The 17,678-nt window shown below is 50.8% G+C and overlaps 1 protein-coding gene across 11 annotated transcripts in view; it reads right to left on the bottom strand.

The window, feature by feature from the left end:
- KCNAB2 (potassium voltage-gated channel subfamily A regulatory beta subunit 2) overlaps positions 1-17,678 on the bottom strand; it is a 131,809-nt gene that overhangs the window by 24,110 nt on the left and 90,021 nt on the right. For 8 of the 11 annotated variants that reach the window (XM_069948425.1, XM_069948421.1, XM_069948429.1 and 5 more), the window contains 2 exons: positions 4,541-4,584; positions 3,131-3,168 (listed from right to left, as the gene is read on the bottom strand). In XM_069948425.1, coding sequence (XP_069804526.1) covers positions 3,131-3,168; positions 4,541-4,584 — 82 coding nt within the window. Of the gene's footprint in view, positions 1-3,130; positions 3,169-4,540; positions 4,585-8,075; positions 8,288-10,699; positions 10,790-17,678 lie in introns of those variants that run through there. The other 3 variants (XM_069948419.1, XM_069948420.1, XM_069948431.1) reach the window with 2 other exon arrangements.

Here is a 17,678-nt window from a genome sequence, read left to right as displayed (position 1 = left end):
AGCTCTGCCAGGATGGCCGGTCAGTCCTCAGAGCTCTGCCAGGATGGCCGGTCAGTCCTCAGAGCATCCCTCAGGATGGCCGGTCAGTCCTCACAGAGTCCCCAGGACGACCAGTCAGTCCTCAGAGCTTCCCCAGGACGACCAGTCAGTCCTCAGAGCTTCCCCAGGACAGCCGGTCAGTCCGCAGAGCATCCCCTGGAAATCCAGTCAGTCCTCACAGCTCTGCCAGGATGGCCGGTCAGTCCTCAGAGCTTTCCCAGGACGGCCAGTCAGTCCTCAGTGCTTCCCAAGGACGGCCAGTCAGTCCTCACAGCGCTGCCAGGATGGCCGGTCAGTCCTCAGAGCTTTCCCAGGACGGCCAGTCAGTCCTCAGTGCTTCCCAGGACGGCAAGTCAGTCCTCATAGCTCTACCAGGACGGACAGTCAGTCCTCACAGCTCTGCCAGGACGGCCAGTCAGTCCTCACAGCTCTGCCAGGATGACCAGTCAGTCCTCACAGCTCTGCCAGAACGGCCAGTCAGTCCTCACAGCTCTGCCAGGACAGCCAGTCAGTCCTCACAGCTCTGCCAGGATGGCCGGTCAGTCCTCAAAGCTTTCCCAGGATGGCCGGTCAGTCCTCAGAGCATCCCCAGGATGGCCGGTCAGTCCTCACAGAGTCCCCAGGACGACCAGTCAGTCCTCAGAGCTTCCCCAGGACAGCCGGTTAGTCCTCAGAGCATCCCCTGGAAATCCAGTCAGTCCTCACAGCTCTGCCAGGATGGCCGGTCAGTCCTCAGAGCTTTCCCAGGACGGCCAGTCAGTCCTCACAGCTCTGCCAGGATGGCCGGTCGGTCCTCAGAGCGTTATACAGGACCCTGAGGTACGGAGGAGCACAGTCTACTACATCACACTGTTATCCCTTCACTCTTCCAGTACTTATACATACGAGACCCTGAGGCCAAAACGGGGAGAAGAGATTCTTGTGGCCTCTGAAAGACAATAGGCGGCTATGGCTCCCATGTCAGGAACCTTCTCTATGTACACGTTATAGTAAACCACAAATACAGTGTAAACTGAGCCAAACATATGGCTGAAAGAATGAGAATGCTCCCTGACACCTATGTACTGAGCTCAGGAGTGGCAGCGGCTTCCAGTACATAGATTGTAGTAAAAGTCATACTAAGGAGTAATACACACAGTGATGTCACAGTACAGGGGGGATAATACACACAGTGATGTCACAGTAAAGGGGGGATAATACACACAGTGATGTCACAGTACAGGGGGGATAATACACACAGTGATGTCACAGTACAGGGATAATACACACAGTGATGTCACAGTACTGGGATAATACACACAGTGATGTCACAGTACAGGGGGGATACTACACACAGTGATGTCACAGTACAGGGATAATACACAGTGATGTCACAGTACAGGGGGGATAATACACACAGTGATGTCACAGTACAAGGAGGATAATACACACAGTGATGTCACAGTACAGGGATACTACACACAGTGATGTCACAGTACAGGGATAATACACACAGTGATGTCACAGTACAGGGATAATACACAGTGATGTCACAGTACAGGGATAATACACACAGTGATGTCACAGTACAGGGGGGATAATACACAGTGATGTCACAGAACAGGGATAATACACACAGTGATGTCACAGAACAGGGATAATACACACAGTGATGTCACAGAACAGGGATAATACACAGTGATGTCACAGTACAGGGATAATACACACAGTGATGTCACGGTACAGGGGGGATAATACACACAGTGATGTCACAGTACAGGGGGGATAATACACAGTGATATCACAGTACAGGGATAATACACACAGTGATGTCACAGAACAGGGATAATACACAGTGATGTCACAGTACAGGGGGGATAATACACACAGTGATGTCACAGTACAGTGAGGATACTACACACAGTGATGTCACAGTACAGGGATACTATACACAGTGATGTCACAGTACAGGGATACTATACACAGTGATGTCACAGTACAGGGATACTATACACAGTGATGTCACAGTACAGGGATACTATACACAGTGATGTCACAGTACAGGGATACTATACACAGTGATGTCACAGTACAGGGGGGATAATACACACAGTGATGTCACAGTACAGGGATACTATACACAGTGATGTCACAGTACAGGGATAATACACAGTGATGTCACAGTACAGGGATACTACACAGTGATGTCACAGTACAGGTATAATACACAGTGATGTCACAGTACAGGGATAATACACAGTGATGTCACAGTACAGTGATAATACACAGTGATGTCACAGTACAGGGATAATACACAGTGATGTCACAGAACAGGGGGGATAATACCCACAGTGATGTCACAGTACAGGGTTAATACACAGTGATGTCACAGTACAGGGATAATACACAGGGATGTCACAGTACAGGGATAATACACAGTGATGTCACAGAACAGGGGGGATAATACCCACAGTGATGTCACAGTACAGGGATAATACACAGTGATGTCACAGAACAGGGATGATCATGGAAAGAACTGTTACACCACACAATTATAGCTGCACAGTCCTCTCTATCCCCTCCCTGCATTAATCTCTATGTTCTTGTGATCAGCGGGGGTCTAGGCAGTCAGACCCCATCAATCAGACACAGGATAAGGTCTGGGATAGGTTAGTATTTTGCTCATTATGGGTCATACACTGAAAGACGGCTTTAGATGCATGACCTGGCCTGGCTGTGGCTCTGCGGACAGTATCACAGTGATCTATAGGGAACTATAATGCATTCAGACCCTTGGGGTAGATATGTATGTAAAAAGACATACTGTATATATAATATATAAATAAAATAGTTAAAAATATATAAAAACATACATAAAATCAAATAACCAATGAATATGTAAAGCCACAAACAGGAGCAGTGTCTATAATGACAGCTCCGGGCGTCACAGAATGATGGCAGCTCCAGGCGGCAGAGACCTCCCTGTCAAGCAGAGTTAAAAATAAGTCTGATGAAAATCGGACAGATGTAGCAGACAAGGACCCCGACCCCTGACCCCTGCACCATCACTGCCGCATGTGGGTCAAACGGTATTTATACATCCGTGACTTACCTCATCCGTGATCTGACCTCCAAACGTCACCCATGTTCCTGCGGAAGACACAGATGTCAGAGTGTCAGGAATGGTGTAGGAATCCTCGCACCAAGGTCAATAGAAAGAAAGAATAAGGCCAGGTTCACACTATGTAAGGCACCGTCCGTTCTGTGACCTGGCCGTGTCACAGGTGAAGATCATCCTGGCCGGTACTGCAGTACTGGCTGGATGATTTTCATTTCTATTGAATTGGGATCCTGGAGCCGCACTCTTCACTGTGTGACCTGTCAGGGTTGTGCGGCCGCTAATTAATGATTGCAGTACAACGTACGTTTTGTATTAATCACGGCCATTGTTGCAAATCGGCAACAACGGCCGTGATTAACATAAAGCTTACACTGTGTGAACATAGCCAAACTGTGCATGCACTGCAACAGACAAAACGTTCCCCGCATTACTACAGACAGAACATTTCTCGCATTACTACAGACAGAACTCTCCCCGCACCGCTACAGACAGAGCTCTTCCAGCACCGCTACAGACAGCACATTCCCTGCACCGCTACAGACAGAACTCTCCCCGCACCGCTACAGACAGAGCTCTCCCCGCACCGCTACAGACAGAGCTCTCCCCGCACCGCTACAGACAGAGCTCTCCCCGCACCGCTACAGACAGAGCTCTCCCCCCACCGCTACAGACAGAGCTCTCCCCGCACCGCTACAGACAGAGCTCTCCCCGCACCGCTACAGACAGAGCTCTCCCCGCACCGCTACAGACAGAACTCTCCCCGCACCGCTACAGACAGCACATTCCCTGCACCGCTACAGACAGAACTCTCCCCGCACCGCTACAGACAGAGCTCTCCCCGCACCGCTACAGACAGCACATTCCCTGCACCGCTACAGACAGAACTCTCCCCGCACCGCTACAGACAGCACATTCCCTGCACCGCTACAGACAGAACTCTCCCTGCACCGCTACAGACAGAACTCTCCCCGCACCGCTACAGACAGAACTCTCCCTGCACCGCTACAGACAGAGCTCTCCCAGCACCGCTACAGACAGCACATTCCCTGCACCGCTACAGACAGAGCTCTCCCCGCACCGCTACAGACAGAACATTTCTCGCATTACTACAGACAGAACTCTCCCCGCACCGCTACAGACAGCACATTCCCTGCACCGCTACAGACAGAACTCTCCCCGCACCGCTACAGACAGAGCTCTCCCCGCACCGCTACAGACAGAGCTCTCCCCGCACCGCTACAGACAGAGCTCTCCCCGCACCGCTACAGACAGAGCTCTCCCCGCACCGCTACAGATTTTTTTTTGACTCTTCAAACTTTAATCTTCATATAATTATTTTCCAGAATATCAAACAATAAAAGGACAAAAAGCACAAAAGAGACCATAAAAACGGCTATTTACCTAATCCCAGGCACGAGACCCTGAGGCCGGACTTCCCGAGATTTCTGAAAAACAATGAAGAAACAAGAAAGAGCGTGTTAGTAAACATACCACCCCAAATAGTGAGCGCAGCTCTGGAGTATAATACAGGATGTAACTCAGGATCAGTAATGTAATGTATGTACACAGTGACCCCACCAGCAGAATAGTGAGTGCAGCTCTGGAGTATAATACAGGATCAGTAATGTAATGTATGTACACAGTGACCCCACCAGCAGAATAGTGAGTGCAGCTCTGAAGTATAATACAGGATAGAACTCAGGATCAGTAATGTAATGTATGTACACAGTGACCCCACCAGCAGAATAGTGAGTGCAGCTCTGGAGTATAATACAGGATGTAAGTCAGGATCAGTATGTATGTATCCTGTGACTATAACGTTATTCTCCAGACGCCTCATAAATTCACACACACAGCGGCGGTGGCGCGGGGCGAGTATCTCTATAACAGATGCTGATGTTACGTTCTCTGCAGTATTAGACTGAATCATCAGATTACGCCGTCCAATCCCCTTTTTCTTGCAAAGCTGCCAGAGGTTGAATGAGAGGCGAAGCGCGTTCCCTTGCTGGAGCGGCGCTGGGCGCAGAGTTTAATTATGTCCTTCAGGCAGAAGACACGGGCAGCAGATGTGCAGGGTCTCCTTAGTTCTCTCTGCTATTCTTAGTATGCAATATAAAAGCCTTACAGGGGTTACACAGGAGCCCGGGATCAGGACTCACATAACACACGACTAATGGAAGCCTTCCGACAGCCCGCGCCAAGGTGATACCGCTCCTTCAATGGGCTTATAGAGATGGATGGGACAGGCGGATGTCAGGGCACAAACACCTCGGAGTTATGCAATCTAATGGCCTGATTGTAGAATGTTATTTTCTTGCTTATTTTCAGCCCATTTTCTGAGCTGTATATTGTATAGTCCTATCCCTTATGTGTGTGAGCTCATCCTGGATATTCATGCAAAGCAGAAAACTCCGCCCACCAGCTGCTGATTGGCAGTTATCTATCCATGCTGTGTATAGGCAGTCACCTGTCAATCAGCAGCTGGAAGGTGGGGGAGGAGTGCAGCAAGAATCTTATTCTCCTGCATATTAGGAGAACAGCTGATCAAAATGATGTAAGTAATACGCCGATCTGTTCAGCACTTTATGCCGCCCTCATTTACGACAGCTTACACCTAGTGACAGATTCCCTTTAATGAATGATTTCCATGAATGCGCCAGATGCATAATAAAGACAAACCTTGGACACGTCCCTTTATTCACACAACATAAACAATGGCACATGGTCCCCACTGACGTTAATGGGGAACTGAGAAGCTGTAGGTAGGTAGGTAGGCTACTTCATCAAGAATTCTATGGTTTTCTTTTTTAAAGAAAGGGGCGTGGCTCACATGACAAAAAAAACAACAAGTACATGTGATACAGTATATAAATACACTGAACTACAAGGTGCAGGATGCTGTACTATACATCCCTGTGACCCATAGATCTATACACTATACATCCCTGTGGCCCTACCATCTATACACTATACATCCCTGTGACCCATAGATCTATACACTATACATCCCTGTGACCCATAGATCTATACACTATACATCCCTGTGACCCATAGATCTATACACTATACATCCCTGTGACCCTAACATCTATACACTATACATCCCTGTGGCCCTAACATCTATACACTATACATCCCTGTGGCCCATAGATCTATACACTATACATCCCTGTGACCCATAGATCTATACACTATACATCTCTGTGACCCATAGATCTATACACTATACATCCCTGTGACCCATAGATCTATACACTATACATCCCTGTGACCCATAGATCTATACACTATACATCCCTGTGACCCTAACATCTATACACTATACATCCCTGTGGCCCATAGATCTATACACTATACATCCCTGTGACCCATAGATCTATACACTATACATCCCTGTGACCCATAGATCTATACACTATACATCCCTGTGACCCATAGATCTATACACTATACATCCCTGTGGCCCATAGATCTATACACTATATATCCCTGTGACCCATAGATCTATACACTATACATCCCTGTGACCCATAGATCTATACACTATACATCCCTGTGACCCATAGATCTATACACTATATATCCCTGTGACCCATAGATCTATACACTATACATACCTGTGACCCATAGATCTATACACTATACATCCCTGTGACCCATAGATCTATACACTATACATCCCTGTGGCACTGAGACCAATTCTTGTATATAAGAAATAAAACTGTCCCAGTTCACTTTTGTGTCTGATCAGAAGATAAGAACTTTTGGCAGAATTGTTTTATCCGCTCAAATTCTGCAGCTGAAGTCGACGGGATCTCTCAGTGTCTCATGTGCAATGGACCATCCAACAACTTTTTCATCCTTAAAGGGGTCCTCAATTGGTTTCAGAAAGTTTTGGAGATTTGTAATTTACTTCTATTTAAACGTCTCCAGTCTCCCAGTACTTATCATCTGCTGTATGTCCTGCAGGAAGTGGTGTATTCTCTCCAGTCTGACACAGTGCTCTCTGCTGCCCCCTCTGTCCATGTCAGGAACTGTCCAGAGCAGGAGAGGTTTTCTATGAGGATTTGCTGCTGCTCTGGACAATTCCTGACATGGACAGAGGTGGCAGCAGAGAGCACTGTGTCAGACTGGAGAGAATACACCACTTCCTGCAGGACATACAGCAGCTGATAAGTACTAGAAGACTGGAGACGTTTAAATAGAAGTAAATTATAAATCTCTGGCACTTTCTAGTACCAGTTAATTTGAAAGATTTTTTTCTTTTTCCTGGAGTACACCCTTAATGTTTAAGATTACAGAGGCCCCGCCCCTCCCTCTAAGCCACAACCAATTAAAAGTCGTAAAAATGCAAAAAAATAAAATAAAAAATAAAATAAATAAATAAACCCTAGCGTTTAGTACAGCACTGTAATGGTAACAACGCCGGCTCTGCTACATCTAACAAATTTGTCTCTGCTTCAGATTCCAGTCCCAGCTGCGACTAATGAACTGGTACAAAGGTCATCCTCATCATGGAACATTATTGTGACCCATCTAGGTATATAGCATGGGAATAGTGCCCAGTCATCTCCGAAGAGCTGTATATACTCTCCACACCGCTATATACTGAGTTTTATGTAAACATGGGCTATTTAAAGACAGCCGGGACGCTCCTGACTGTGGGGCGAGCCGCGACCTCCATCACTACACGCTAAATACAAATATACTGATGTAGCAGAGGTGAACGCGCAGACGCAGCAGAGCTGCACCTGGGGAATCCTTATTACAGCATTGTTACGCTGCCAGATACACCCATTGTTATGGGCTACTCATCAAGCATGAAAAAGTTACGTGACAAATTCAGCTCTGCTACATGGAATCAGAATATATGAATGGATGGAGAAATGAATGGAGAGATTAAGCCCATCCCCCCCCCCCCCCCCCCGGCCCGTACCTATACTTCATCCCAGGCTGCCGCAGGCTGGCTTCACTAGGGGCTGGCACACTCTGCACGGACAGATGTCCCAGGCTCCGCGCCACCATGGCCACGGTTCGGAATTTGGTCCTGGTCCCGAGGCTGGGGCTGCTGACATTCTGACGGTTCAGCCGATCGTCCGCGCTGCGACTTTTTAAACTGTGCTCCGAACAAGCAAAAGAAACCTGCATGACGGCGTCTCCGGGTCTGCGCCCGCTGCTGCCGCCCGACACGGGTCGCTCCTCTCTGGTCGGTGACTACGCAGCAGCAGAGCTACAACATGTGGGAGCCTTTCTTCTCTTCTACTGGTGGACGGCGAGCGCGGGGTTAACCACGAGGATGCGGATATTATAAAGCATTATCTGATCTTTGGGAAAAAGCAACGAGCGCCTTTAATCTCCTTCACAACCAATCTCTCCGGGGACGGTAAAACGTAGACATCCTGGGTCCCATCGAGAGACGGCAGCGGGAACCGAGAGAGCATAAAAAACACCTAAAAAACCACAAAAAGGAGCAAATCCAGGAACTCCCGACGCTCAGAAAGGAACAAAAAATTCAAAAATGAGATTCCAAAAAAAGTGAGTGGAGGCAGTCGGCTAGGAATCCCCCCGGGGTCGGTGCTGGGGGTGCGGGGGGCCGGCACGCTCCACTCATCTCACAGCTTCCTTCCTCGACCTCTGGAGTGCGGGTCGGCTGCTCCTCCGGTGATCCTGGCAGCCTCACATGTCTCTCTAAGTCAATTAGGTCTCCAGTCATCTGTGCTGAATGCCCCGACCACTCATCACTAGAGGAGGAGGAGGAGGAGAAGCCGCCTCCTCTAGCGGAGGATCAGTGTACTGGGACTGGCTGCTCCCCCGCTGTATACACCTTCCTGCTGCTGTATACAGCCCCCCCCCCCATCTACCTGCTGACCTGTATACAGCCTTCCCATCTACCTGCTGACCTGTATACAGCCCCCCCATCTACCTGCTGACCGGTATACAGCCCCCCCATCTACCTGCTGACCTGTATACAGCCCTCCCATCTACCTGCTGACCTGTATACAGCCCCCCCATCTACCTGCTGACCTGTATACAACCCCCCCATCTACCTGCTGACCTGTATACAGCCCCCCCCATCTACCTGCTGACCTGTATACACCCCCCATCTACCTGCTGACCTGTATACAGCCCCCCATCTACCTGCTGACCTGTATACAGCCCCCCCATCTACCTGCTGACCTGTATACAGCCCCCCCCATCTACCTGCTGACCTGTATACACCCCCCATCTACCTGCTGACCTGTATACAGCCCCCCCATCTACCTGCTGACCTGTATACAACCCCCCCATCTACCTGCTGACCTGTATACAGCCCCCCCATCTACCTGCTGACCTGTATACAGCCCCCCCATCTACCTGCTGACCTGTATACAGCCCCCCCATCTACCTGCTGACCTGTATACAGCCCCCCATCTACCTGCTGACCTGTATACAGCCGCCCCATCTACCTGCTGACCTGTATACAGCCCCCCATCTACCTGCTGCTGTATACAGCCCCCCCCATCTACCTGCTGACCTGTATACAACCCCCCCATCTACCTGCTGACCTGTATACAGCCCCCCATCTACCTGCTGACCTGTATACAGCCCCCCATCTACCTGCTGACCTGTATACAGCCCCCCATCTACCTGCTGACCTGTATACAGCCCCCCATCTACCTGCTGACCTGTATACAGCCCCCCCATCTACCTGCTGACCTGTATACAGCCCCCATCTACCTGCTGACCTGTATACAGCCCCCATCTACCTGCTGACCTGTATACACCCCCCATCTACCTGCTGACCTGTATACAGCCCCCCCATCTACCTGCTGACCTGTATACAGCCCCCCATCTACCTGCTGACCTGTATACAGCCCCCCATCTACCTGCTGACCTGTATACAGCCCCCCATCTACCTGCTGACCTGTATACAGCCCCCCATCTACCTGCTGACCTGTATACAGCCCCCCCCATCTACCTGCTGACCTGTATACAGCCCCCCCATCTACCTGATGACCTGTATACAGCCCCCCCATCTACCTGCTGACCTGTATACAGCCCCCCCATCTAACGGCTGACCTGTATACACCCCCCATCTACCTGCTGACCTGTATACTGCCCCCCATCTACCTGCTGACCTGTATACAGCCCCCCATTTACCTGCTGACCTGTATACAGCCCCCCATCTACCTGCTGACCTGTATACCGCCCCTGTATCCTCACAAGGAGGGGCAGATACATAGAGTAGCGGATTATAATAGGTCCTATTCAGGCAGTAGCCCGGGGCCCAGAGCTCCTGGGGGGCCCATGGCCACCCAAAAAGTGTTTACTTTCATTGTTGTATTGTCTCCTGGATACATTTCTGCCATGATTTGTAAAAAATCACTGCTTTTTTACCACTTATTTGCACAAATCATGACATTATCTGTCCTGTACTATGAACACCCCGCTAGTGTTACCATAGTTACAGTGGGCTGGGGGGTACCAGGCTCGGTGAACAGCCCGGGGCCTATGGTAATGTTAATCCGCCCCTTGATACATAGTGAGTGCGACGTCCTGGCAATGGTTAAATAGTGTAACCTGATCTCTCAGCAGTGGTGGCTGTATTTATATCGGCCTGGATCTCGGCCAGCACAGACATATTTGTCTTTCAGTCATGGCTGCAGTTATTAAAACAGTTATCCTGCGAGCAGGGGCGGGGCCGATCCTGGCCACACCCACTCTGAGTGACCACCCAGAACACTGTGCACAATAACTGATACTAGGAAGATCCCAGAAAGTCAGCGGGGTCATGGGACAAATCTTAAGACATTGTATAAGACTAAATAAAAGGGCCCCCGCAATGCCCTGCTGCCCGAGCCCCCCCAATGCCCTGCTGCCCGAGCCCCCCCAATGCCCTGCTGCCCAAGCCCCCACAGCGCCCTGCTGCCCGAGCCCCCACAGCGCCCTGCTGCCCGAGCCCCCACAGCGCCCTGCTGCCCGAGCCCCCACAATGGTCTGCTGCCCGAGCCCCCACAGCGCCCTGCTGCCCGAGCCCCCACAATGGTCTGCTGCCCGAGCCCCCACAATGGTCTGCTGCCCGAGCCCCCGCAGCACCCTGCTGCCCGAGCCCCCCCAATGCCCTGCTGCCCGAGCCCCCACAATTGTCTGCTGCCCGAGACCCCGCAATGCCCTGCTGCCCGAGACCCCGCAATGCCCTGCTGCCCGAGCCCCCGCAATGGTCTGCTGCCCGAGCCCCCGCAATGCCCTGCTGCCCGAGACCCCGCAATGGTCTGCTGCCCGAGCCCCCGCAATGGTCTGCTGCCCGAGCCCCCGCAATGGTCTGCTGCCCGAGCCCCCGCAATGGTCTGCTGCCCGAGCTCCCGCAATGGTCTGCTGCCCGAGCCCCCGCAATGGTCTGCTGCCCGAGCCCCCGCAATGGTCTGCTGCCCGAGCCCCCGCAATGGTCTGCTGCCCGAGCCCCCGCAATGGTCTGCTGCCCGAGCCCCCGCAATGGTCTGCTGCCCGAGCCCCCACAATGGTCTGCTGCCCGAGCCCCCGCAATGCCCTGCTGCTCGAGCCCCCACAATGGTCTGCAGTACCTGCACATTATTGTCTATATACTGCTGTACAGAGCAATGGTCTGCGGTACCTGGACATTATATATCCTGCTGTATAGAGCAATGGTCTGCATTACCTGAACATTATAGTCTATATACTGCTGTATAGAGCAATGGTCTGCGGTACCTGCACATTATATATCCTGCTGTATAGAGCAATGGTCTGCATTACCTGAACATTATAGTCTATATACTGCTGTATAGAGCAATAGTCTGCGGTACCTGCACATTATATATCCTGCTGTATAGAGCAATGGTCTGCATTACCTGAACATTATAGTCTATATACTGCTGTATAGCAATGGTCTGCGGTACCTGCACATTATAGTCTATATACTGCTGTACAGAGCAATGGTCTGCGGGACCTGCACATTATATATCCTGCTGTATAGAGCAATGGTCTGCAGTACCTGCACATTATAGTCTATATACTGTCGTATAGAGCAATGGTCTGCAGTTCCTGTACATTATAGTCTATATACTGCTGTATAGAGCAATGGTCTGCGGTACCTGCACATTATAGTCTATATACTGCTGTATAGAGCAATGGTCTGCGGTACCTGCACATTATAGTCTATATACTGTCGTATAGAGCAATGGTCTGCGGTACCTGCACATTATAGTCTATATACTGCTGTATAGAGCAATGGTCTGCGGTACCTGCACATTATAGTCTATATACTGCTGTATAGAGCAATGGTCTGCATTACCTGCAGATTATCTTACCAATCATCCTCCAATATCAGGAATCTATACACTGAGGTATAATAATAGAAAGGAAATCTATTATTCATGGGGGGGACGAGCAACAATAACTCTGAGAATCTTCACCGACGCCGGATACGGCTAATGCTCCGTATCTGTCAGGATGTGACAGAAAGGTCAGCGGTGACCGAGAGCAGCAGCTCCGCCATATATATATATATATATATATATATATATATATATATATACACGCGCATATACAGCTGCCATCACAGGCGCCACCTGCCATTCTGACCATACACACACACACACATATATACACACACGCATATACACATATACTATATATATATATACACACACACATGGATATATATTTATTTATACACACACACATACATAAGGGAGATATATATATATTTTTTTTTTACACGCAAACACATATATTCATACACATTGGGGGACATGTATCATCCGGCGTACGGATGATTTTCCGCGGAAAGTGCCGATTTGCGTATTATTTTATTCGCAAATGGCCAATTTCAGAGTACGCCGGGGGGCGGGGAGGGGGTGCGAAGGGGGCGGAACGGAGGGCGCGGACTCAGAGTCCGCGCGATTTACCATCCGTTCCGCCAAAAGATACGCCGAAAACCTACTCCAGTTCTCAGCTGGCGTAGGTTTTCGGCCGAGCGCACGGGATTTATGTAGAGGCAGTCCGTAAAAAACGCTGGACTTAATAAATGTCCGCCATACTGTATAGATCACTGTAGTAAAAATCTGATTAGCTATCAGGAATCTAAAAAAAAACAAAAACAGAAAACTATAAACAACTAAATTCAAAGAAAAAGTTTTAAAGTGTTTGAGAGATGAGTCAGTGGAGCAGCAATGGAGTTATTACCCCTGTGGCCCCTGTCCATAGACCTCTCACTAGCAGCCAGCCCCCTTCTCTGCCCTGAAGAGGGGTAACAACCCCGAAACAGCCGTCTGCAGATGGGAAACCCTTCCTCTTGGAGAGATTGTTTGGCTTGGCATAAAATCGCGGTCAAAGTTTAAAGACTCCTAGATTAAGTGAGACTTGACTGGAAGGGACTTCTCTCTGCTCAAGAGGTGTGAGAGCTATTATGTATATCCTTCTGCCCAAAATATAGAACTATTCCATGATGGGTGCCAGTTCATTGGATGTTCTGGATTATTGGATAATATGGATCAGCAGGCGTTCTGGATCATTGGCTATAATGGATCATTGTATATTCTGGATCATCGGATGTTCTGGATCAGCAGGCAATCACAGAACATCTCCCTGTCTCTCCCTATGTTGCTGTTCTATGCCAGATACCAGTTCCGGATTATCAAACGCTTGAGAAGATTGGTTTGCGGATTAGGGGACCCCCCTCAGGGCTTCCCAGGCGTCCTGTGCTCCCGGCCTCTACAGGGTTACAGTTGTTACAGATTATAACGTGTAATCTTTGGGATTATCTCAGCAGAATCAGACATAATCGCCCCCGGTTTCCTCGAGTTTCACAATCGCTGGAAAAAATACAGAAATGTATAAGAGGATGAAAATCTAAGAAGAAAAGTCAGGGGAGCGAGTCTTATCAGTGTATGGGAAAGCTGGGTGAGGTCCCACACCTCCGTCATAGCAGGCGGGTGACCAGATATACAACACTATGGCTGCCGGGCATCAATGGCCACTCGGGGGTCTTAAAGGAATCCCCCTTTAAGAAGCTGAGTTGACTTTAAATACTTATGATTTTTAATTCATAAAGTGACAATTTTCAATCAGTAAATGACAATAGTGTGAGGGCGCCATTCACACTGCGCTCTAATCCCTGTGCAGGATATGAGCGGTGACCCGTGAAGCCGCCCGCCGAGCGGAGATGACTGATCGTAATCAGCTTATTAACGCCCTGTGTCACGGCACCTCCTCCGCTCTGCTATAAACCCTGATAAAACAGGACGCCCAGAGAAGAGAATTGTCACCCCTCCCCCCTTGGAAACCAGGGGCCGCATGGTGGTGGTGGTGGTGGTGGGGGGTCGGTACTGGACTGGGGTCTCCACAGTTCCAGGCCTAACAGCTACAGATTCAGTGACCGTATGTCACAGAATATTTTTCACTCCGCAGATTTGAGCCTGTTATTTTTCATCTGTCTGTCTTTTCTGTCTGTAATTGTGGATGTGTGAATGAGGCCTTACACGCACAGTATGTAGACGCGGCTATAATCCCCCCCACACGAGCCATTAGTGTCACTACTGGAGGGGGGGGGGGCTACAATAAATCTTATTTACCTGTAATATGACTATTCCTAGATACTTATCGGTGGATTCGTGATAAGAAAACATTCAACAAATAATAAGTCATGATGAATCTAAATGGACGGATGTAATTGTGTGAGTGTATGTGCGGCACGTGGGGGGATGGGGTTACGCTTCTATCCCGGCAGTGTCAGGTACCTATAGTGCACCAATAATCCACCGCACAGGGTACAATAACTGCAACTCTCCAGATACACATTATGTATTACACCGCAAACCCAACAGCCCTGAAGAGGCGGCAACAATCCCTACAGGAGAAACCCAGTCACAGCCCCAAAATCCTCAGATCTCCAGAAATCTAATCCCTCTAATTTAGGTAATCCAGTGAATCAACCATCAGTCTCACTGAAAGTAAAGAATCCTGTGTGTGAAAGTAGAACTCTCCCTCTCCACCCCCTGATGGCACAGTATGCGGAGTGCTTCCCAGCCTGATGGCACAGTATGCGGAGTGCTTCCCAGCCTGATGGCATAGTATGCGGAGTGCTTCACCCCCTGATGGCACAGTATGCGGAGTGCTTCACCCCCTGATGGCAGAGTATGCGGAGTGCTTCACCCCCTGATGGCACAGTATGCGGAGTGCTTCCCAGCCTGATGGCACAGTATGCGGAGTGCTTCACCCCCTGATGGCACAATATGCGGAGTGCTTCACCCCCTGATGGCACAGTATGCGGAGTGCTTCCCAGCCTGATGGCACAGTATGCGGAGTGCTTCACCCCCTGATGGCACAGTATGCGGAGTGCTTAACCCCCTGATGGCATAGTATGTGGAGTGCTTCACCCCCTGATGGCACAGTATGCGGAGTGCTTCCCAGCCTGATGGCATAGTATGCGGAGTGCTTCACCCCCTGATGGCACAGTATGCGGAGTGCTTCACCCCCTGATGGCACAGTATGCGGAGTGCTTCCCAGCCTGATGGCACAGTATGCGGAGTGCTTCCCAGCCTGATGGCATAGTATGCGGGAATTATCGACATATTGTTCTATGTAAATGCAGAAACAATCCAACGACCAACAAGAAATCGTTCATTGTTCCTTTGGTGCCGACACCAAAATCACTCCCTTGTCAGTGTGTAATAGCACCGAGAGCACGCGGAGAACAAGGAGGAAGAGAGCACTGACCTGCAAGGTCGGCACTCGCTTCCTCCTCAATATCAGCCCGTGTAATAAAGCCTTAAACGATTCTAGTAACGATCGTAACCAACGACTATTATTCCCTGCAATATGGGGCAAAAATTCAGGTTAGTGATAAACAACCTTGTATGCGATCATTTACGTTAATTGTTAAAAATCTAATAGGATCCTTACTCCCCTCACCCAGAGGATGCTAGCTATCCTCTCCCCGGTCTCTTCCTGCCCTCTGCCCGCTCCCCGGTATCTTCCTGCCCTCTGCCCGCTCCCCGGTATCTTCCTCTCTTCTGCCCGCTCCCCGGTATCTTCCTCTCTTCTGCCCGCTCCACGGTATCTTCCTCTCTTCTGCCCGCTCCCCAGTATCTTCCTGGCTTCTGCCCGCTCCCCGGTATCTTCCTGCCCTCTGCCCGCTCCCCGGTATCTTCCTGGCTTCTGCCCGCTCCCCGGTATCTTCCTCTCTTCTGCCCGCTCCCCGGTATCTTCCTGGCTTCTGCCCACTCCCCGGTATCTTCCTGGCTTCTGCCCGCTCCCCGGTATCTTCCTCTCTTCTACCCGCTCCCCGGTATCTTCCTCTCTTCTGCCCGCTCCCCAGTATCTTCCTGCCCTCTGGCCGCTCCCCAGTATCTTCCTGGCTTCTGCCCGCTCCCCGGTATCTTCATCTCTTCTGCCCGCTCCCCAGGATCTTCCTGGCTTCTGCCCACTCCCCGGTATCTTCCTGGCTTCTGTCCGCTCCCCGGTATCTTCCTGCCCTCTGCCCGCTCCCCGGTATCTTCCTCTCTTCTGCCCGCTCCCCGGTATCTTCCTGGCTTCTGCCCGCTCCCCGGTATCTTCCTGGCTTCTGCCCGCTCCCCGGTATCTTCCTGGCTTCTGTCCGCTCCCCGGTATCTTCCTGCCCTCTGCCCGCTCCCCGGTATCTTCCTCTCTTCTACCCGCTCCCCAGTATCTTCCTGGCTTCTGTCCGCTCCTCTGTATCTTCCTGGCTTCTGCCCGCTCCCCGGTCTCTTCCTGCCCTCTGCCCGCTCCCCGGTATCTTCCTCACTTCTGCCCGCTCCCCGGTATCTTCATCTCTTCTGCCCGCTCCCCGGTATCTTCCTGGCTTCTGCCCGCTCCCCGGTATCTTCCTGGCTTCTGTCCGCTCCCCGGTATCTTCCTGCCCTCTGCCCGCTCCCCGGTATCTTCCTCTCTTCTGCCCGCTCCCCGGTATCTTCCTGCCCTCTGCCCGCTCCCCGGTATCTTCCTCTCTTCTGCTCGCTCCCCGGTATCTTCCTGGCTTCTGCACGCTCCCCGGTATCTTCCTCTCTTCTACCCGCTCCCCGGTATCTTCCTCTCTTCTACCCGCTCCCCAGTATCTTCCTGGCTTCTGTCCGCTCCCCAGTATCTTCCTGCCCTCTGGCCGCTCCCCAGTATCTTCCTGGCTTCTGACCGCTCCCCGGTATCTTCCTGGCTTCTGCCCGCTCCCTGGTATCTTCCTCTCTTCTGCCCGCTCCCCAGTATCTTCCTGGCTTCTGCCCGCTCCCCAGTATCTTCCTGGCTTCTGTCCGCTCCCCGGTATCTTCCTCTCTTCTGCCCGCTCCCCGGAATCTTCCTCTCTTCTGCCCGCTCCACAATATCTTCCTGGCTTCTGCCCGCTCCCCGGTATCTTCCTGGCTTCTGCCCGCTCCCCGGTATCTTCCTGGCTTCTGCCCGCTCCCCGGTATCTTCCTGGCTTCTGCACGCTCCCCGGTATCTTCCTGGCTTCTGCACGCTCCCCGGTATCTCCCTGGCTTCTGCCCGCTCCCCGGTATCTTCCTGGCTTCTGCACGCTCCCCGGTATCTC

Source organism: Dendropsophus ebraccatus, chromosome 12 (genome assembly GCF_027789765.1).
Source record: "Dendropsophus ebraccatus isolate aDenEbr1 chromosome 12, aDenEbr1.pat, whole genome shotgun sequence".
Lineage (NCBI taxonomy): Eukaryota > Metazoa > Chordata > Amphibia > Anura > Hylidae > Dendropsophus > Dendropsophus ebraccatus.
The sequence above is the reverse complement of the archived record's forward strand: the minus strand, read 5'-3'. Positions and strand labels throughout refer to the sequence as shown.